This window comes from Helobdella robusta (genome assembly GCF_000326865.2).
Source record: "Helobdella robusta unplaced genomic scaffold HELROscaffold_2, whole genome shotgun sequence".
In the NCBI taxonomy this organism is placed as follows: Eukaryota; Metazoa; Annelida; class Clitellata; order Rhynchobdellida; family Glossiphoniidae; genus Helobdella; species Helobdella robusta.
In genome coordinates this window covers 7,819,516-7,843,562 of record NW_008704083.1, presented here as the reverse complement: position 1 = coordinate 7,843,562, position 24,047 = coordinate 7,819,516, and the positions used below count along the sequence as shown (strand labels likewise).

Sequence of the window (24,047 nt, the reverse complement as noted above, 5' to 3'; positions counted from 1 at the left end):
ATTTAAGAACAAGCCAGATTTATGGTGCAGCGTGCAATTGAACCAGGAAGAACAAGCTTGTTGTGTTTCTTCGAAAAACTTCTTATACTCACTGAGCGTCATTTGTGCACATGAAGTGTTGTCATCTTCTTGTGATTGGTTTGTCTAAAAAATGAATCACTGTTTGCTATGCACTTATAATTGGGGAGGCTGAATTGCACGTCAAAAAATTTATTATCATTCATTCTCTGTAAACTAGTTGCTGACATATGAGAGAGCCCATTCGTTAAACCATTGTTGTTATGTTTATGGCTTATGTTGGCGTAGTTCCTCGATCAATATAATATAAAACGGTAACACAATTTAAAACATAAAATGGCAGATAAAAATGAATATTAATTTATAAGACCGTTATGAAGCGGTTCATTTGAAGGCATGGAGTGTTTGCAGTAGACTTGTGTACACTTGTGTTGATGCTCTGTTTGCCGAGTAGCAGCGAACAAACAAATTCTGCTTGCACACGTGTGTATCAGTCAGTATCAGTGTGTTAATGTACGTCCACTCGTACGAGCTGTGCACGCTCATGCATGTACTTGTGCATCTTGTGAAACATGTGCATGCGTCTATACTCTATGTTTGTATACATGGTTGCTTGTGAAAAAAAATTTTCAAAATAATTTTTTATTTGTCGATTTGTGTGCCTGTGTGAGTTTGCGTTCGTTCTTGTTGTCTTATATTAATGCGTGAGCGTAAGAGTTTTTTTGTCAGTCTGTGTGCATAGGTTTGGAAAGAAGCATAATGAGCAAGGTTTCATACTAGGAAGTGTGCATCTGTATGGACTTTGGGAAGTACTTTTTAACATATTATACTTCTGCTTAATGGCTAACTCTCTATGGAATCTATAGTTATAAAGGAACATATGTTTTATCATGAGGAAAAAAAATTAATATTTATTACCAAAAAAGTTAGCATGCATTGAAGGAAGAAATTTATTTAGCTGAATGGAACAAAAATGAAATAATTTGTAGACTGAACTGTGCTGCAATGAAAAATAATGGCAAGAAAGGTTGTTGAGCTCCATCGCAAAAATTTTAATGCTGCTAACCAGCCTCAGTCTTCTAGAAATATTTATTTATTAAAACACATACAGATACAAATAGTATATATATATTATATATATATATATAATATATATATGCATACATGTATGGAATAGAACATTGTTAAGCTGTCCTGTATAAATGCATGCGATTTGAGTGGCAAGAACTAGTCTTTAACAAACGAGCAAATGAAACGAACAAAAAAGGAACAAACGAACGGATGAAAAAACGGACAAACGAACAGATGAATAAAGAGTGAACATTAACAAAGTAATGTAACACGTGACGCTTCATTAAAAAATCTGTAGATAGGCGTACAACAAATTTCAATCGAACATGTTCAGTTGAAATATTTATTTGAAGATGAAAAATTTTGCTCAGTTGCTCCATCGTCATAACATTCATGACGTGTATCGTGCGTTGTTGTTACGTTTTTTAATGACAATTATTAAAATCTTATCATCAGTTTTCGGAATCTTCAAAGTGGAAACTGTTGCATCAAACATTTTGTCAAAAGTTGCGTAAAGTTTAAAAAATTTATGTTGAAAATTATCATGAATGTATCAATTCACATCCAAAATTTGATTGTAATGAAAGCGCAAACAGCAAACGTGCTGGAAACGTTAACAACATCACAGTGAACAGCGTAAAATATCCATCGACAAATATTCTACTTCATCAATCGAGGACTATTTTTTTCTGAAAAGACAAAGCTTTGAGCGATGGGTCCCAAAGACCAGAGTTACAACGCAAACACTAACCACCACGTCTACCCAAACGTGGCCAATCAGAAAGGAGGCTCTCAAACAATTTGTTTGCCCGTCTGCAGCACGCCATCCTCCAAACCATCTGATGATTGTTTGCTCGATCGACATTGGTACGCTTTTTTGTGCTCAAGTCTGATCACATTTTTTTCTGGACTGCTGTTGGTCTTGCTGTGGAGAATATTCAGTTGGTTCGTGTGGCAACGCAAGACCACACTCACGAATCGATCCTCCAAAAGTTTAAAAGGAACGCGGAAGGGATCGGCTGGTTGCGGCTTGATTGGCGCCGACACAACTCGCCAAAACTTCAACAGTTCGTCCGAAGTGGGATGGGTGACCGAGGCCAAGGATTGGGCGGGCGAGTTGATATCCGGGCAAACCACCATCGGAAGGATATTGGTTGGAGTTATAATTAACAATATTATAATTAATAATTATAACGAGAACGAGTTATATATAGTTTCATAATGGTAAATAATAATAATGATAGTTAACATGTTGCAAATAATGTCAGTTACACAATTTATTATTATGAAGCGATAGACACATTGGCTATTATCAATATATTGATTGTATAAAATTGATAATAAAATTGATAATATTAATACTTATTATTAATATTATTACCATTATTATGATTAATTTTTTATTACTTCTACGATTTTTCTTTTTGTAATTTTTATAAAATTGCAAAAATCCGCAGTTTTCAAGAACGAATAAAAAATGTTTATTTTGTTAAGGCGGAAAAAATGAAAAATTCTATGTAAATGTTTGGGCAATAATGGTTTTATAATTACTTCTAAAAATTTTCGCATTATTGTTAGTATTATTATTATTATAAGTAGTAGTAGTAGTAGTAGTAGTAGTTGTTTTTGTAGTAGAAGTTGTAGTAGTAGTAGTTGTAGTAGTAGTAGTTGTAGTAGTAGTAGTAGTAGAAGTAGTAGTAGTAGTAATAGTAGTAGTAGTAATTGTAGTAGTAGTATTAATGATAGTAGAAATAGTAATCGCAAAAGTAACTAAAGTATTTGTAGATATAGTAAAAATTTGTAGTGGTAGCAATTGTAGCAATAGTAGCTGTAGTAGTTGTAGTGGCCGTAATGGTAGTGGTAGTAATTTTATTGTTATTGTTGTGGTTGTTGTTGTTGGCAGATTGTCTATATGTTGTCTTAATAGTTAAGTATGGTGTTGTTTTTTTGTTTTGTTGTTTTTATTGCATGTTGTGTTTGTGGTAGTAGCAGCAGTAGCAGCTGAAAAAAATTATGATAAATATTTATAAATTATTCGGATTAAGAAAAACAATTATAAGCACTTCTAGATTATTTGTGAATTGAACGAATAATTAATAAATTAACATATAATTGAAGTTTAAGTCCCGACTGGTTCAGAAAAGTCTCGACGAGTTCTTCTTTTTGAAAATTTATGTAGATTTGATAGCGCTTATATGCCATCACGTTTTCATCCCATTTGTTTTTTTTATTTATCATTAGGTGAAAAAATAATTAGTTATGTTATTTATTGATTCATTATTGGCTGGCTATTCAATCAAATAAATGATCTCCATATTTATCAGCCTTTCAAATTAATACATCAATAATTCTGATTGCTCCTACTGCTGCCCAGTAACAATAAAAGAACATCAATGAGTCAAATTGGATCAACCAATCGAATGGCCAAATTAATCACGAGATTAAAAGAGATTAAGCCGTAGAATAATAATAATAATAACAATAATATTTATTATCATTATTATTATTAATTATAATTAATGACTCAATCATTAATCACTCAGGTCGTTCTGGTTTTTCTCTTGAGTTTCGCCTCTCTCATCATCTACTTCATCGACACATCCACGTAAGTCGTTCGTTTCTTTGTCGGTTTGTTTGTTTCAACGTTTGTCTTTCATGCTTTGTATGTTTTTTTGTATGCTTGTTTTGTATGTTCTATGCGTATGTATATGTGTAGGTATGAATATGTGTTTATGCGCGTCTGTGTGTGTTTTCTTGTTTGTATATGTGTATGCGAGTGCATCTTTACTACGCATTACAAGAGTGAAGTATGCAAACGTAAGTGCTCTGCTGGATTCAGAAAATTTCGATAGAGGAAATATTTAGAATGTTTGAGAGTTCGTGTATGATGTGTGAGATGTTTAATATTTTTGTGACTGTAGTCTATGTTGCCGCTTTATTTTAAAAATTTTATTACAGCTACGGAGGAATGTTGGCTGATTTATAAAGAAAAATATTGAATCTGCCTGGGAAGACAGTTTTTGCCATAAAAATTTGGGTATATATGGCATAATTTAATTTACTTGACCTTTTTCTACATGGCGTAGTATTGATGATAATTTGTTTAGCAGCAGTCTTAAGCAGTGGTTAAATAGATTAAACACTGTTTGATTGCCAATAATTATTCATTCAAGATTTTGTTTTTACAATTATGAATAATTATTGATTGATGTACGCTCACATATACGTTCTTGTACTTGCGTGCAAGCAAGTTTTTACAATTATGAATGATTATTGATTGATGTACGCTTGCATGTAGGTTCTTGTACTTGCGTGCAAGCAAGTGTACACACATACACACACACTCGTTGCACAGATACTTTCGCTTGAGTTTCGTTGGGTTGGGCACGATGGTAAACAAATTTTTTTCAATCTTCTACTTGATTATTTCTCATTCACATTGATGCACGCAATCAAACAATGAAGTAGGTAGAGAGCGCATTCGATTAATTACAACTTCGTCATTAACAGCAGCTGCGTGTGCGCGTAAGTGCGTGCGTGCGTGCGTGTGATTCGATCAATGTTCAGCATTCGTTTTTGTTGCCATGTACCATGACCTGTCTGTACCTTTGTGTCAATAAATGCCTTGCATTAATGAATACCATGTGTTTTATATTCAATACACACTTCATGTTAATAGATACGTATTTTGTATTTATGAATACCTTGTCGTTAGTATAATGACGAAATTTTTATATGGAGGTTTACGTACCCGTGCTTTAATGAACCTGGCAAAGTATGCATGCATGTTCAATCAAATTAATTATCTATGTAACCGGATTTTTTCCCTCAAGTCTTCCAGGAAATAAGCAGAAATATTATTTGTCGTGCTTCTTATTTATCTTTCTTACTTCAAATGCAAGCTGACATGTAAACGAGTTTTAAGAATAAAGGGGTTTAATACGGCTTACACAAAATATGCATTATCTTTTTTATCACTTCTTTATTCTTTTCTTCCCATTCCTTTATCTTCTACATCTAGAAAAAAAATGTTCTCACTGAGAATTTGTCATCACATTCTCATAAATATATTTTGGCTTGGGTAGGTTTTAAATCATTTTAACTAGTTTAGTCTACGTTTACATCTAAGAAGAGACTTTCGTTGTATTGTTTCTATACGAGTTTCTTTATTTATATGTATGTTAAAACTAACGACAACATGTTGATTGTATTATAAATCTTGCAATTGAAAAGTTGTTTGGCAAAGTTACAGAAAAAAATTAGGTACAGAACAAAAAAAAAACGAATATAGACAACCAACACAAATAAAAACATTACATACGCAATTAAAAACTCTTCAAACTATTTTTAAACATCTAACAACGTTCATAACTAATTAATAACAACATCATTAAGCAAAGACACACAATGATAATTTATGGCTGGTTAAAAAATACCTCGGTCTTCGGTGTGGTGAATGAATGAATGAACATGAACACTATATGGCATGGCAATCTTATTGATCTTCTACAATTATTTCATCTATTGGAAGGCCATCGTTATAAATAGAAACGCAAAAAAAACAGTCACAAATGACATCTATAACGAAAAAAAACTGTAATATTATATATTCCTTAACTGAGAATACAAAGTAATTTACAGTTTTTATTTATTTAATTTATTTTATTTAACTATTTCTCACCATGTTAATACTAATATTACTGCTATGAGCAATTTTTTATATACTTTCACTTGATCAACAAATTTTATGACAAAATAAATTTTGAAAATGAATTAGATTTCACGTCAAACTTTGATTAATTTAACTGAAAAAAAAACTGAAAAATTCAAATGCAGAAGTTAATAATTTTGCAATAGAAACGAGAGGGGCTTAGTAATAGCAACAACGAAAACAAAGAGAGAGGTGACGATGGATAGAAGAATGATGATGAAGATGATGATGTCAACATTGGCTGCTCTGCTATCATGGAGGTCCCAACAACAGTGATGATGATGTTGATGATGAGGCTTTAAATGATGATGGCAACTCAATGCTAACAACAATGATAATGACGATAACAAAGAATGAAGATGATGATAACAACGATGACGCAACTACAATGATGACATCGATTGTGATATAGAGATAGTGATGACAGTGACGACCACAACGACAGCTACTACGGCGGCACGATGATGACGAAGATGACGTTTCTCACTGTTGACGCAGTAATGTTCGCGCTGATATAACTCAAACACTTCATCGCACCGTGCATAACGTAAACGAGTTGTACACGCATACATTTATGCGCTTGTTAGCCCAGCCTGCTCTAACGTGTACAACAATTTCTACCGATCAAATGCGTTATTTCTATTTTTCCGCCAAACAACCAACGATTGTGTACAGCGAGGCGTACAAATTTGATAGAGGTGTTTGTTGGTTTGTTTGCTATTTCGTTGGTTTTTGTGTGTTTGTTTGTTTGCAGTTTTTTTGTTAGTTGTTTGCTTAGATCCAGTGTACGTGCCCTGTTTTTCCACCACTATTGAACCTGCACCTCCTTATCTGATGATTCATTTTTTGTGCTATCGCGATTGTTCGCCTCGCAATCATTTGTTTGTGATTGAGAATTTTTTTCATTCCAAACAAATAGAAAGTAAAAAAACATTATATACGGTGAACATCATTTCATTTCAATTTATTCTCTTCCGTCGAGTTTATTGCAAAAAATGCTAACAAAACAAATGAATTTACAGAGTTATGTATAAACACAACGGATTAAAAAGTACACACAAATATACAAACAAACGAACAAGCATGCAAACAGGCAAACAAACACATATTATTCATCGCTGTATGTGTTTGACAGTGTGCAACAGCATCTCCTGGAGGCAGTGAATGACTTGTCTGTTCGTCCATTCGTTCACTCATTTGTCGTTCATTTGGTTGTTTGGAGTGTCGTTTTCTCGTTTGCCTAGACATTCATTCATGTGTTCATTCATCTGTTTGTTTGTTTGTTTGTTTGTTTGCTCATTCGTTCCTTCGTTTTTCTGATTCTGTTTTTGTTGTTTGCATATTTTCAGTGAGTATCTTCGTCATTTGGAAATAGGATTAGTATGTAATTATATCAATTTCAACACGCACACAGAACGTGCATGAACGCACATGCACACATGCACACATACAGACACACACACAGGCACATGCACACGTGTATGGATGAACAAAAGTTCTTGCAGCAGTTTTCTATAACAGACGTAAAAACAAATATGATGATATCTGATATTTATGTAAATATTTGCTTAAATGACAAACAAGTTAATGTTTCTAGAAGAAGCTGATAACATGATACAAGATGATTTTATTTGATCAGGAAAAACAACAGTATTGCTGTTGAAAAAAATAAGTAGTTCACCTGTCAAACGAGTAAAATAACAACCATGCAGTGATTTCATTATAAAACTAGTTGGTTTGTAGTTGATTCTGATACAAAATATTTTTCAAAATTTTTTCTATTTAACTTTTTTCAATTTCCACCGTCCTATCGAGAAAGCCGCTGTAAAAACTGCGATCTATTTTTAACGATTTCAAACATCAATAAAATATGAAATATTAGCAATAGTATTTTTTATAAGCATTATGTATAAAATTGATAAACAAATGTGTGTATGACATTGTTGAACATATGCCTAACCAGCTACACGTTTGCTTTTCATTATCCAGTCAATGATTTTAAGAAAAGCAAATTTATATAGCAGTGATCTATTAAAGACGAGTTATGATTAGTTGTTCCAATGCATTGCATCTATTCTCAAAGCCAACAAATAACATCAGTTAATCTTGAGACGTTGAGAATGTGACTTCATTCTTATTAAAAATTCATGTTGAAACTTTTTATTAATTAATTCAATTGAACTGGAAAATGTTTTTTTTTGATAAACTCGTCAAGTAAAAACCAGTTTTTGGCTACTTTTATGATTTTGTTATAATATTTTAACAGATGTACACAAATTTTGTTGGATGCGGGCTTGGCAGTAATTTAATTAACAAACTATATAATGTATAACTGGAAACAAATTTCAATTGTATTTTGTAAACAGAGCCTGAATTGATCGCACTAATTACTCTCAAATAATGATTTCGCCGATTTCAACCATATTATCGGATGATACACCAAATCCAGTTACTAAGTACAATTTAATACATTTGAGATGATCATGGGTTTATCATTTCAAAAAAAAAAAAAAAAAAAAAAAACTAGAACCAGGCAAATGACGACTGGTAAATAATTAAAAATGCAACGTTACCACACTTAATCCTCGTCCTTCTCATCCAGCTGACTGAATAATTAATCTTAATTACGTTGTTTAATAGTCGCTGTACTTATTTGAATGCTTCGGTTTACTTGTATCGTTCATAATATTTGACATAATTTAAATAAAGTTAAATAAAATTTATTTATTTGGCCATTTATTTAATTATGTTTTTATAATTTCCTTGCGGACGTGAAATTGGAAAATTATTTTTTCTAATTCAATAAGAAAATGGCTCAAAATTGAAATTAAAATTCATAAAAATTTCAAACAAAAACCCTTGAGAATCAATCATTCATTTTTTTAATTAAACTGCAGATACATATTATTAAAACAAAAACCCTTGAGAATCAATCATTCATTTTTTTTAATTAAACTGCAGATACATACTATTCGATATCAATTTAAAAAGCAGCAGGATCTTGAATTAATTGTATTGCAGAGGGATAAAAAGTTTTGTAATGTCAACCGAAGACTAGCAGTGGAATTTATCGCCCTAATAAACTTGTGCTTTATGTACACACACGTCGTTAAAGTACAAGACAGCCGTTGCTTCTGCAAAAAAAGGTTGACAGAAGACAAAAATGTTTACAAAACTGGTCACAATAACAATCTGCAGAACACGCCTTGCAGCTTCTAATGCTCCTATACATTTATTTACGATACAGATGCTAACATTTATGCAGATCATAAAGGTAATGATACAAAGCAATGTATACATACGCACAAATACATTCATCTACATACATATACACATACATATATTATAGATATATATTCTATATATGCGTGTTTGTGTAAACATGATTATGCACGCCGATTTGATTCTCTTTAATGAAATGATGGGAAAAAATTTATAAAACAAATTTTTTCAATCACATTTGTTTACTGAATTTTATTTCGCTTTCATGTACCGTATAAATTATTTTATTTTTCGTTTACTGTGATCATATGAACATTTGCCATGATGTGAGGGAGCATTTAAGAATATCACTCCCTCCGGTTTTTATCGTTAACAAATAAGTTTTTCTTTTTTATTAAATGAGATCACTCAAAGGAATTTATAGATTTTATAAAAACTTGGTGAAAGTTTCGATGAAGTTAGTACATGTTTGAAAATGTGGAAAAATTTGGTGACAATAAATGTATCCTCTCCGTAAAACAGTTATTTGTCGGGTTGTTTCTGAGACGTCATCAATTTCAATTTAAGTTGAAGTGATTTTGTTCAACGCATTAAGGCAGGATCTCCTTTGTCAACAACCTTCATGAAATAATAGGTTCACATTACACTATAAATTTTGGGAACGTAAAAATGATTGAAATTTAAAAAGTTAAATTCTTTGTGCACTATGTGGATATATTTTGAAATGTTGTACACAAACCCATCTGATAATAATTATTGTGATTTGATTTAATTGATGTGAAATTGAATATAAATTAGCTAAAAAAATGTTTAACTTAAATTTAAAATTGACTATATTTTTATAGAAGAAAATGCTGAGAGAGCATTAGATATATTTTTTCGTACTTAGCTCTCAAATTACACTTCCGCCTTCATATTTCTCAAAACTTATATATTTATGTTTCAGAACTATTTGTACACATTTTTTCAAAAATGTTTTCAAATGATTTTCAAACAAGGGAGGAAGTTGAATCGTGCGAGAAATGGGCCAACAGTACAACGCAGCAGGTCGATCTGGCTTTCAACATCTTCTTCATGGTCTACTTCTTCATCAGGGCTAGTTCTCACTTACTCGTTTGTAACTATAAAATATAAATGTTTCATTATTTATAACTTTCTTATTTGAAAATTTCTACCCGCGAGTAGAATTGGTGTAGATGTTAATAAATATCATGTTTCGCGTTGTTTGTTGTTCAGTTCATAGCGGCCCCCGAGAAGTTGTGTTTCCTGCTCGAGTTGTATTCGTTGGTGGACTACTTCACCATTCCTCCGTCGTTCGTCGCCATCTATCTCAACAGAAATTGGCTTGGTAACGAATTATTCTTCTATAAAATCAAACTCAAATATTTTCAAACTTGACAAAATTAAAAAATATTATATAATTTTGAAAAATACCTTGTTTAGTATAAAAATTTATTTGGTTTCATTGAGTATTTATGGGAAAAGCTGACAATTGAAATTTATTTTTATTTAAAACTTTTCTCTTTGAAACACTATATTGAGGTTAAATTCCTTGATGAAAAAATAGTTTTTCAATAGGTTATGCGGTTTTTAGTATCATTTTGCAAATTAAATGACAAACAATTAATAAAATAAATAAATAATAAAACATTGTTTAATTTAAACTGTTTTCTTTGACACGCGAAGGTCTGCGCTTCACGAGAGCCCTCCGTTTAATGTCCATTCCAGACGTCCTGCAGTATTTGAACATCCTCAAGACTTCCAACAACATTCGTTTGTGTCAGCTAGTCTCCACGCTTGTCAGCGTTTGGTTCACTGGAGCCGGCTTTGTCCATTTGGTCAGTTGTTATTATGTCCCCCTAATTGTTGTTCATTCTAACGTTTTGATGAGATTCTTGCGGAGGTGCTATCGATTGAGGCAGATCATTGTACTACATGTGATGTAGAAATTTAAATCATTTTAGAACAATTTAAACATTTTTTCGTAATTTTGCTTGTCATTAAAACATAGGTAGAAAATTCAGGCGACCCATTTCAAGACTTCAAGTACGTCCGGCCCAAGACCTACTGGGAGTGCGTGTACTTCACGTTAGTCACCATGTCGACGGTGGGCTACGGCGACGTTTACTGCGAAACAACGTTGGGGAGGTTCTTCATGATTTTCTTCATTCTTGGAGCCTTGGTCAGTATTTGCATAGCTTCTGTTAATGTTTTTGCCAATTTACAAATATGGTTTTGTAGAGAAAAAAATGGCTGAAATTTTAAATGCTCATGTTTTAAAATGTTTGTTATTATATATATAAAAATCAGAACGATGAACTAACCTGTTCACACATGTATCGCTATCAGAAGGCTTTAATACTTTCATTTAGGCCATGTTTGCCAGTTTCATACCGGAAATAATGGATATATTGGGAACAAGGAGTAAGTACGGAGGTGCATACAAGAAAGAGCACGGAAAAAGGTTTATATAAACAATCTCGTTTATTAACATAGCTCTCAATAAATATAAATTTCTAATAATTTGTCACCAGGCACATCGTTCTCTGCGGGCACATCACCTACGAATCCGTATCTAATTTCATGTCCGACTTTTTGCACAAAGATCGTGAGGACGTGGACGTTGAGTTGGTCATCATGAACAGGTGGGTGGCCAGTTTATTCCATCACACTGGTGCAAAATGTCCTTATAGTGATAATGTTATTGTAATATTTTGTCTGCATGTTATTTTTTCATTACATTTGGTTTTCGTAAATAATTTTTGACAAGCAATTTCTCGGCAACGGTAATAAAATTATTTACACGAATGCTGTTAGAAAAGAGCCTGACCTCGAGCTGGAGGGTCTATTCAAGCGCCACTTCACTCAAGTTGAATTTTTTAAAGGTACAGTCATGGACGCAAACGATTTGCACAGAGTCAACGTGAGTCGTCTTCTAATATTAATAACACTCGCTGAAATAAATTTAATTCATTTTTGCTTATAGTGTTTTTTATTCAAGAATTGACGGTTTTCTTTCTGACCCAGTATTTTATACGATACTTCAAACGTTTTCATTAATCGCGAATTCAAATTTTTTTGCATCTTCTCCATTACCATCGTCATCATTATAACATCAAACAAACAATTGTAAATGTAAGGAAATCACTTGAGTTTCTCAATTTGTACACAAAAGTTATTTATTAGAGGCAACAGTAGCATTCGAGCATTTCCTTACACACATGACGCATCATGCATGGGTAACATTCATAAGCATATAAAAACGACAAACCAACGCGGCATTGTAACACGGCACTAAGGTTTTTTTTTACTAAATTATGTAAATCAAGTCTCATTTAAATCAAAAAAATAAAATTAAACAAACAGCAGTCTATGAGCGTTGGCGGATTTTGAAATTTGCTCTAAAAGTTGGGAGATTTGGAAAAAGCGAATGTTTTTTCTTGGTTCATCTAGATTTTCACAGTTAATTCCATCTGTATATATAATTGAGATGTATAAATAATGTTGGGATATTTAGACTCTGGATGTAAAGTAATTTCTTATTCAAAAATTTAAAAAAATTGTAAAAATTACTTTCTGGAGCCATTGAAACAGAAGAATGCATTTATAAATTTGTATCAACTTCAAGTTTTTGCGCGAAACAAGCAATTTAAAGATTATAAATATCGACGATGACATTAACTTTGGAATGTTCCGCACAATTCTTTAACGTTGCCTGACAACTATTCCAAAACAATGCTTCCATTTTACCTTTAAACATTTTTTTTATCATAATTATTTGAGCAGCATTTATTATAGAAAAAATATGCTTAATCTTGTTTAAAAAAAATTGTATTTTTTTATTGCATAACGTTCACCATGCTTTATTAAACACAACATTTATTCCTAAAAAATAATAGTTAACTTGAAAAAATAGAATAAATGACATATCTGCTGCTCTCTTTCAAACATAAAAATTGTTGAAACAAAACAAAAAAAAAGAGAAAACATAGCTGACCTAATAAATTTGATCAATACCTAATAAGGAGAATGAGGATGGAGATTATAAACATAGCGATGATGCTAAAGATGAAAATGATTGCACGCAAATTTCTAGTTCACATACACACAAACGCACGCACGGACTTACACACGCGCGTACGTACACATAGACATACGAATGTCGTCAAAACGTTCATACAAAATGTATATAGAAAAAGGCAGTGGTAAAATAAGTCTAAGGTCTCTCTCTCTGTCTCTCTCTCTGTCTCTCTCTCTCTCTCTCTCTTTCTCTCTCTACACAACACGAGGTAATTACTTTACGCGTTTGTTTGTCTTCGGCAAACATTGGACATTATATTTCGCATGATTGATACGATAGTTATAACATGATGATTACATCAAGATGATTACGTTACGTCATGATACTCACATCAACATGATTACATCAAGATGATTACATCAAACTTCTCCAGCAATGAGAAACTTTTATTAATGTCAGCAACCAACCTATATGCGGCTAAGTTTTTTGCCAACAAAAATATTTTATACAGAGTAAATAGTACAAATTCAATTTTGTTCCTAAGTGGGTTAATCCTATTAAAATCTCCAGCGATCAGGAATAAAATATTATAAACAAATATTTTTGAAACTTTTTTGTTTCGCAAACATCTGAAAATGATGAAACAAAACTATCAAATTATTTCAATAAAATAATAATTTTTTAGTTCAGCTTCAACGACTGTTGTTTTTTATCATAACATAGTGACCGTAGAAATGATCTTTAATCATCATTATTGTCGTCTTTATCTAGATAATTTTTAACGTTCGATTATTATTTTGTTACTCACCTAATCAATATGCCTTCCTATGTATCTTGCTTGCATCATCATCTGATGGAGCCAACATTATCATTGCAATCATCATTCTCTGCAACAGTTTCCGTATTTATGTTACTACCATCATCTTCATCATCGTGGCTGTCATCATCGCAGTCACATTGAATGTCAGCACAATTTCATTGCCATCACATTATCATTCATCATCTTACAGATCATCTGAAATGACATCACTATTTCACCATCGTTACGTCATCAGCACCAATATCCGAAACGTCATCGCTATTTCATCAGCACATCTGCACATCATCATTTGGCAGATTAAGGAAGCGGATGCCTGCCTCGTGTTAGCGAACAAATATTGTGAGGACCCGGATGCTGAGGACGCTGCCAACATTCTTCGTGTCATCTCCATCAAGAACTACCACGACGACATCAAGGTCATCATTCAACTTTTGCAGTACCACAACAAGGTGATACATGTTTTTAATTGTAGTCAATCGTAATTATTAATTAATTATAATTATTTAATTATTACAATTATATTTAATTATAATTACACTAATTAGAATCACACGTTATTGAACACATTCAAAGTTATTTCGTTGCAATAAATTCTTTACAATTAGTTTAAAAGTGACGTATCATCATTTTCAAAGTCGTACCTGTTGAACATTCCAAGCTGGGATTGGAAGAGAGGTGACGATGCCGTCTGCCTGGCCGAGTTGAAGCTGGGCTTCATCGCTCAGAGCTGTCTGGCGCCTGGCTTCTCGACGCTGCTGGCTAATTTGTTCACTATGAGATCCTACAAATTGGTATGTATTGTATTGTATTGAATGCTGCTTTTTTGATTATTGGCTGATCCGTCTAGGCCAGAGATGGGCAAACTACAACCCGCGATTTTATGCGGCCCGTGAGGCCTTGTTCGCCTAAGAAAGTCGTCACCCAGACATTATGACCAAAAAAAGAAACCACATATCTTAAACAAATTCACCCCAGGTCGAAAAAATTTGCTATCTAAGTACATATGCGACCCTTCAAAGGTAAAATAGTTTACAATGCGGCCCTCACAACAAAAGGTTTGCTCACTCCTGGTCTAGGCAAATGAATTGTAATAAGGCGTTTTATTCCACGTTTCTGTTTGTTGTTTTTTGTTCTTTGAAAAATTAGTTTTCTCAAATGATTTTCAGTTCAGTTTATTAATTTATGAATAATTTTGATGTATTTCTACAATACGCCAGTAATTTATTCAAACGTTTTTATAAACTGTTTTTGTGTTGTTGAATTAGAAATTAAAATTGACCACCCATCTTGAGGCTTGACATTTTGCAAGTTGAAGTTATCGGCATGCTGTTTGTTATAAAAAATAATGTTTCGGATAAAAATAAACATTTTTATTCTATTTTCATTTATTTGCATAAATGATTTTATTTTTTTTGCCAGGATAAAGTGGTAAGAACATTAGTTCGAAATAAATGTGCTATTTAGAAATTGTTCACTCGATTTATAAAATACTACTATGGTTGAAAATAAAAATAATTAGTTAATAATCAGAAGTGCATGTCTCGTGTAGATATTATATGAATCGTAGCCTCACGTGCTTTCTAGAGTAATCATTAAAAAAACAGTTGGCAACCAACCAGCCATTCAGTGCTTCAATATCATTCATCAATGTTTAATTAACGCTTTCGTCTTGCTTTGTCTTCGTTAGAAGTGATAATATGTCTAACTTGTCTCGATAATATTTGTGATTATTTCTCTTATTAATAAAAAAAATCTATCAAAATATATGATATATCAGATCAAACTATTTCAGCTTTTTTCATTGCACGATATATTTTGTTTAACGTGAACACAACTCTAACCCTCATTAAAACTGATAACCAAGTCCAGATATGATGAAACTATCAAAAAATGGAATAGATAATTAATGAATGAATAATTAAACGTAAAAATAAGCAAACAAATATAAAAACTATAAAATAAATTAATGAATTGATGCATGAACGAACGAACGAACGAACGAACGAATGAATTTGTTATGATGAACAAACGAACGGATAAATGATTGTATGTATGAATGAAGAAAGATCGAACAGATGCATAAATAAATAATTAATTAATTAGCTATTTATCTAGGGGTAATTGACCGAAACAAATTAAGACATGAGAAGTTATAAAATTTTATTTTCAACTTGGGGTAACGCAGCCAATAATGACAATGCAACGAGAAACTAAAAGCTTTTATTACTTTTCATTTTTTGTAAAAATTAAGCCATCACCTGCTTTGTCTAGTAGATAGTTTTTTTGCTTCGATATTTTAGAATTTATTGAAATATTGATAGTTTAATTTTAATATTTTCAGATATTGAATTTAAAATTATCATTAAATATTATTTTTTAAATAAAGACATGAATTTTTTATTTTTAAAATAAGGACATGATTTAACACAACTTAATGGGAACTTTCATTACATTATATAAGCCAAAATCATCTCATTGAAGCATTTATACTTGAAAGAAGTTGACTTTTTCAGATAGGCCAGCCAGTTTGTGCTCATCACACCCATCATCATAGTCATGTGATCATATTACTCATCATATTACTCATCATCATCATCATCCTTGTCATCATCATCTTATCATAGTCACGATCGTCATCATCTTATTCATCCCCCCCTCACCATCTTCATCATCTTCCATCAAAATCTTCCAACTAGTCTCCAGACATGCCGCAATGGCAGAATGATTACATGCGTGGCACAGGGATGGAGATGTACACGGAGTACATGTCGCCAGCCATGCACGGTATGACCTTTCCAGAAGCTGCCGAGTCAGTTAGATTACTTTTTTTTTATAAATTAATTTCTGATTTTAATTTTTTAAGAAAAGTAATTTTGAAACTATATTATTTAAAAAGTAAGTCTACAAATCACAAACTCAAGCCTACGTGCTTAATTTTATCGCTAGCCTTTACCGTTCACACACACATTCTCTCTCTCACACACGCACCCACATGAACACACACACACACATACAAACACACACACACACACACACATGTGTTTAGATTATGCTTCCTTAAGCTGAAGCTTCTATTGATAGCGGTTGAATCACGTGGAAACAACGACTCACATGACAGCAACATCTGCATCAATCCAGGCCCAAATGTCAGAATCGATCACAACACTCAAGGCTTCTTTTTCGCCGAGTCGGCAGACGATGTCAAAAGGTTTTCCACATAAATTTCTCGTTTCAGTGTTTTTGTCGCCGTTTTTTGGCTATTAGATTGCTCTTGTGGAAGTTTTTCGATATTCATTGCCGCCTGCTTCTGCTGTTGGATGTTGTTGCGCGTGTTAATTAGATGCCGCTTTTAGAACTTATCTATTCAACTTGATTTGATAGAAATTATCTATTCAACTTGATTTGATAGAAATTATCTATTCAACTTGATTTTATTAGTGAGTGTGTGTGAAGTGAACGTAAGGCGTAAGACGAACATTTTTACAAAACGGTCGTAAAATTTTAATTTCATGCTGCCAATATATCAAAGTTGTGTTGATTCGATCGGATGAAAATATTTTTATATCCCAAGTTGTTGTTTCAATCATTTTTCATCGCACAACAGCGTGGGTGTAATTTTATACCTACGAAATGAAACAAATAACAATGGTACTATTGATAATAATATTTGTGAAATAATAAAAATAATAACATTATTAAATTATAAAATAAAACAATAATAATGATAACAATAATAATATTAACAATAAAACAATAATAATAAATAGTAATGTATACTTCCGACGTTTAGGGCATTGTTCTACTGCAAGTCGTGTCACATTGGAATTTCTGACATAAAACTCATCAAGAAGTGTAGGTGCAAGGCTGGAGGTGAGTGGAAGATGATGACGACGACGATGACGGTGATGATGTTGTTGTTGGTGATGTTGTTGTTGATGATGTTGTTGTTGGGGATGAAGTTGTTGTTGGTGCTGTTGTTGTTGGTGATGTTGTTGTTGGTGGTGATGTTGTTGTTGGAGATGATGTTGTTGTTGGAGATGATGTTGTTGTTGGTAATGTTGTTGTTGGTGATGTTGTTGGTGATGTGTTTGACGATGATGATGTCACTGGTGAGGACGATGATGAATTATACGGAAGATGCCACAGATACAGTTAGTTGTGACAATTGTTTTGTTAGAATTGTCACAGTTCTAACAAAACTGTCGATGGTGTTGGTGATGGCGTGTTGATTGCATGTTTTATTGGTGCTTTATTTTAGACGGTTGTCGAAAGTTGCTTGCTTGCTTGCTTGTTACACTAAAGTTGTGTCTTTCGTGAACATACAAAAATGTGCAAGTTGCAATTTATGAACATCGAAAACTGCAAAAATAACTTCGATATGTAGTGCTTACAAATTGTTGGAGCAGCAGCAGTAGCAGTAGTAGCCTCAGCTGCTGTAGCTGCAGTATTGGTAGTAGTAAGAAGCTGACGTTATTAACGTTGAACGATTTTATTATCGTTGACATTGCTGACGATGTGTGTTTGCGTTGTTTATGCCGTTTATATTCTGACTACATTCCAAGGACATTGTTAAACATTACCATATTATTAAAATTATTACTAGGTTTTTATTGTCATTTCATGGTTATTGACAACAGTTTATATATCTTTTTTGTTGAATGTCAAGTTTGCGACTTTGACTTAGCGAGGGTTGCTCTGGTGTGGAAATACCTATTACGTCTAGCAAATTTTATGAAATAATTCTCTAATAAGTTCATCAGAATAAAAGTCACATTTTGGATTCATAAAATAATTCCACAAATAATTCTTACTGTATGAATGATGTTGAATAGCGGCAGAACGCATTTGGTTCACATAATCAGTTGATATTTTTGAATTTATATAAATCAGGGTCCGGCAAGAAGGGATTCTTCACAAGAATTTACGAGAAAAAGTCTTTTCTAGATATCGGTGAACGATTTTTGGTTATAAAACAAAATGCTACATTAGCTTGTAAAAATTTAATTTGATATAAAACCGGTAAATAAGTTTGCAATCTTAATTATTATTCAAATATAAGTTTGTTACGTATCTTCATTGAAAACTATTTTTTGAAATGTTGTAATTGCCCACTGGAAACAAAGTTGAAGCACTTCGGTATATTAAACAATGTCTAAACAGAGCAATCAGTGTATCATGATTTTAAATACTTTTGCAGCTAAGATACCGTTCTTAAACGTTGATGGCAAAAGTTGCACACCCCTAACCTACCACAAGACAATCCCGAACATTAAAACTATTTCCCCATCCAAGTTTGATTTTCAACGTTGCCCATATTACATTTTTGTCCTTCTCAAGTTACATTAAGATTTTGATAATTAATATAAAATTATTAATTAAGTAAACATTAATTTTATTTTATATTTCAAGTTAACTTTAATTCCTAATACACCTTTTATCACGTCTGCAGTTCGAGTTTTGTTGCCAGCCAAAATTTGAATGATTTATTCCAAGATAGCCCGATGAAAAGGTGAGAAAGTTTGTGATGAATTGTTTCTCCAAGAAACGAAAATTTTTCAAAATGAATTTTTTGTTTTTATAGTCACGAATTTTTAACTTCAACAATTCAAATAATTTTTTTAAAAGATATAATTGTTAAATTTTCTGCCACTAAATTTATGTTCAAGATATTCATCAGTGCGTCGCGACAGCTTCTTATCGATATCTCTAGAGATAGCGACGAAGGATCACCATTTCATGCACGAATCGGCCCACCAGCTGCAGACGCAATCGCTGCAGCACCATCACCCGCAATCCAAATACGATCGTCTATTTTACGAACAAGCTGCGGATCCTAGAAGATTCGATTCCACTGGAATGTTTCACTGGATACCCGCACAGTCCATGTCTTCCTGCATCATCGTCAGCTCCGTTTTTATATTTTTATTACTTAAATTTTTATTTCTTTGCGTCAAGTTTAAAATTAATTTCTATTTAGTCAATTTAACTAAGCGACTTTTTCTTTTATTTCAATTTAACTTTCAAATTTTTATCATTTTATCGTTTATGTTTGGCTTGCAATAATTTCATCTTTTGTAAACTTGTTTCAGACACGTGAGCAAGCGGCCATGACAGTTTTGAGTAATCACGTGGTCGTCTGCTTGTTTGCTGACGCCCACTCTGCCGTCATAGGACTGCGAAACTTGATCATGCCCCTGAGAGCCAGCAACTTCGACGTCAGCGAGTTGAAACACGTCGTCATCGTTGGAGATCGTGAGTACATAAAGAAAGAGTGGAAGAGCATCAGTAACTTTCCGTTCATCAGCATTCTTGGGGTCGGTCTCCACGGACAATTTAACTGTCATTATGTTCATCCATTGTTTGAACAATTTTAAATCAGTAGCTTATCATATTAATTTGTTGGCATTGTTTATTAGGAAATTTACATTTCTGAATAATTATTATTATTAAAAATTTATAAAATGTTTTTAACAAAAAAAAAACTAAAATATAATATAAGACACTTCAAAAATAGATAAGATAAAAAAAAACTCATTTTTTTTTGTAAAAATAAACAATTTTAAGTGATGAACTCGAGAAAATAAAAATTATTAAAACAGTGTTATTTATAATCTTAGGGTTCGCCTCTGAACAGAGCCAACTTGAGGGCAGTGCACATCAACATGTGCGACATGTGCGTCATCCTGTCAGCCAGGAATGCCACGGGAGAGGACAGTAACCTGGTCGACAAGGAAGCCATACTCTGCTCTCTCAACATCAAAGCCATGTCCTTCGACGACTCCATTGGATGGCTGCATGCCTACAATCAGTCTGGTCCCGGTTCGTTCCTTTTTTGTTTTGTTGCGCGTGGGTTGTCGGTTTAGTTTAATTTTTGTTTGCTAATTTTTATCTATAGCTGTTGTCAAATAATTTTTTTGATGTAATTTTGATTGTCTGTACAGCTTGACGATTAGGGAATATTAAAATATTCAATTATGTTACTAATATTAAATGTAAATAAAATTAAAATAAGCTTCAAAATTTATCAATGTTCAACACGAAGCAGCTTTTCTGCCATCGTTATCATCACCGACCATCACGAAGGCATCATCATCGAGACCACCGAAGAATGGAGTGTCGTCGGGCAATGACATTCCAATGATTACAGAGCTGGGTTAGTATGCTTTATTCAAAAATGGCACGAAACGTTTCAATTTAATTTTCATTTTTTTTTTATCGGTCGTATATATAATGTATATTTCCGAATTGACTCTAATCCGCCAGTGCCGTGTTGAGAAATTAAACATTAAGTGGCGTTTACAAATGAAGACATAAAATATGACTTGAAACGCAACCTCAAATTAGGCAACGATGCAAACGTACAGTTCCTCGATCAAGACGACGACGACGACCCAGACACTGAACTCTACATGACCCAACCTTTCGCTTGTGGTACTGCTTTCGCTGTCAGTGTCCTGGACTCTCTCATGAGTACCGTTAGTTTGAAATCTTTTCTCTAAATAAATTTATTTTATCAATTGAATTGATGCTTGTATGACTTTGTTTTCGGCCCCTAAATAAAAAAGTATTTTACAAAAATGCAAAATCAAATGCCATTTTTTACTGAAATTATAAAACAATGCAAACTTTCTTTCTACCAGACCTACTTCAACGACAACGCGCTGACCCTGATTAGAACACTGATAACTGGCGGAGCGACGCCAGAGTTGGAGCAGATACTGGCTGAAGGCGTGGGTATGAGAGGTGGATATTCAACAGCAAAAAGTTTGGCTTATCGAAACAGATGTCGCGTTGCTCAAATTGCTCTCTACAGCGGACCATTCAGCGAATTCGGGGTTAATTATTTATTAATTCATTTGTTTTTTTAACAAATCGGTTTGGTTTTGAAACGAAAAATTTGTTTTTCTTCATTTATTTGTGTCAATAGATTCAATAGTTTAAAGTTTTTTTTGTAAAATGATTATTCACTTTTCTTCAATACAGAGATGTTTGTCTTTTATAATTTTTAAAAAATTTGGGGAACTTTAAAAATGTCAAAATCAGCGTTTATTCAAGCAGACTTTGGATGGAATGTCAAACCTTAAGCAGTTTTATAAAATTTTCAAAGTGATTTTCTAACCAGTTAATTTTTCATTACCACAGGAGGAGAGGAAGTACGGCGAACTGTTTGCATACGCGCTGAGAAATTTTGGTATTCTGTGCATCGGGTTGTATCGGTTTCGCGATTCCAACAGTTCCATTATAAACACTCCATCTGCAAAGCGATACGTCATCACTAATCCGCCTGATGACTTCGATTTGTTATCTTCTGATAAAGTTTGTTTCTTTCTTTTGTTTCATATAATTAAGTATTTTCTCTACAATTTAAAATATACGAAAATATGTTTTTGATATTGCACTTGGCATTTATGAAAATAGTTTTGGAAAAGCTCATTTCGAATGAAACGCACGTGACTGAGTTAGTCAAACCGCAAAGATCTTCTAACCCAAATAGTAAATGTTTGATACCTAGAAATAAGATTTCTTACGCTGTGATGTTTTGCTCAACAACAACTCAATGAATATATATTCTGTTGCCATATATTAATACTATTAGTAAATATATCTTTAACATTATTCTTTCAAATGTATAATAAAAAATCAAGATATGATGATACAACATTTAAAAATACATTATTTTATGCCATCAAGGTTAGACATGCATTTATTCAGTATAATAAGCAAATTAAGGCATGATATTTACATTTAAAAACACTATTTTTGATCGTCTTGCACTGCAGCTGTTTTGTCTCAGACCGTTTGATGTCAACGAAAGACAGACAAAACGAAAAAGAAAAAAAAGAAAACCAAATAATACCTAACAGGAAAATTGTAAATTTACTAATTTGGCTGTTTATTTATTTCAAATTGTTCTCAAATGAATTGTCCATATTGATGTATCTGTTAATGATTTGTGTTGTAAAACGCGGTGGACATTATTGTAAATTAAGTTTTGATAAGTTTTAACGTCATTTCCTGAAAATGACATTCAAGTAAATGTTTCTGACACATCTAACTCATGAACGATAAGTTAACACTATTATTGATTTCAAGATTAAATTTTTATATATTTTTTTAATATTATTACTAAAAATGTTTTCTGTAACGGACGACGATAATGTAAATGATATAAGTTTTTCCAGTAATTTATTTCAAAAGTTTCAGTGTTTCTGACTAGGTAGGTAAAAAAATCTTTAAACAACCGAATTGTCCAAAATGACTTGCGATTTTGTTGAAAATATTATGCTAGCAGACATTGTATGTCATTTCAATTCTTTTTAATTTCTACACCACCTAAATCTGCTCTTTTATTTCGTTTATTATGGACTTTCAAGTTTTTTTTTATTAAGACTATGTATTTGATTAGGCTTCATTTTTTTTTAATTTCAATAATTTTAAAAGGATCTGTAGACTTTATTATCCCAACGCTAAATTATTTTTAAGATCGTAAAACATCAGTATTATTTTAATTCATTATTAAATTTCTAACATCCTGTAATTCTTAGAGTAACATTACAAATTTGTTCCAGGTTTATAGGTGACTCGGAGAAACTTTTAAAATTGTTTAATAGTGAAAATATTCAAACAAACTTAACTTTTTTTGTTTGTTAAAAACTTGATGTGAGCGTAACACTTCGGATTGAATTAGCAAAAAAGTCAACTTTCAAAAAAAATTAATAAAAAAAACTACAAATTGATATCTTTTAAAGTAAAAAAGGCTATTGTCTCATTCAGCTGAACCGAAATATTAATTTTTTAATGAGTGATATTTTATCATGAGATTTGACTTTTCAAACGTCAAATCTTTAGTTTGCCGATAGCTGGGGTTTATAATATTTATGCAGTCTTATAGTCTTATTTTTTTTACAATCATATATTGAAAATTATATGGTCTACGAATGAATAAGTTTTTTGTATGTTAATGCTTCGCTTTCGAGTTATTTTCATTAAGAAATGTAAAATATACCACATAGTTAAGAAGTATAATATATAGGAACAAGTTCGATCTATTTACTAAGTTTACTTATTTTCATAAATCTTTTTCAATATATTTTGTTATGAAACTTATACACCAAGTTACTTGGTAATGTCCATTGTCCAATCTAACCAAAAATTAAAAAGAACAATTTTTTTAAAATGAAGAA

General features: G+C 32.4%; 1 protein-coding gene across 1 annotated transcript; it reads left to right on the top strand.

Moving 5' to 3' along the window:
• Positions 1–1,801: 1,801 nt before the first annotated feature.
• HELRODRAFT_64618 (hypothetical protein) lies at positions 1,802–22,254 on the top strand (the record flags this gene model as incomplete). Its single annotated transcript, XM_009017619.1, is given in 22 exon segments — positions 1,802–2,242; positions 3,633–3,694; positions 10,021–10,135; positions 10,259–10,370; positions 10,709–10,860; positions 11,034–11,204; positions 11,395–11,486; positions 11,557–11,667; positions 11,840–11,945; positions 14,160–14,312; positions 14,499–14,654; positions 16,560–16,672; positions 16,910–17,071; positions 17,654–17,733; positions 17,745–17,942; positions 19,574–19,764; positions 19,953–20,177; positions 20,481–20,682; positions 20,909–21,016; positions 21,208–21,338; positions 21,504–21,698; positions 22,006–22,254. 22 exon segments carry the CDS (start codon positions 1,802–1,804, stop codon positions 22,252–22,254), a joined length of 3,525 nt encoding a protein of 1,174 aa, XP_009015867.1.
• Positions 22,255–24,047: the final 1,793 nt, after the last annotated feature.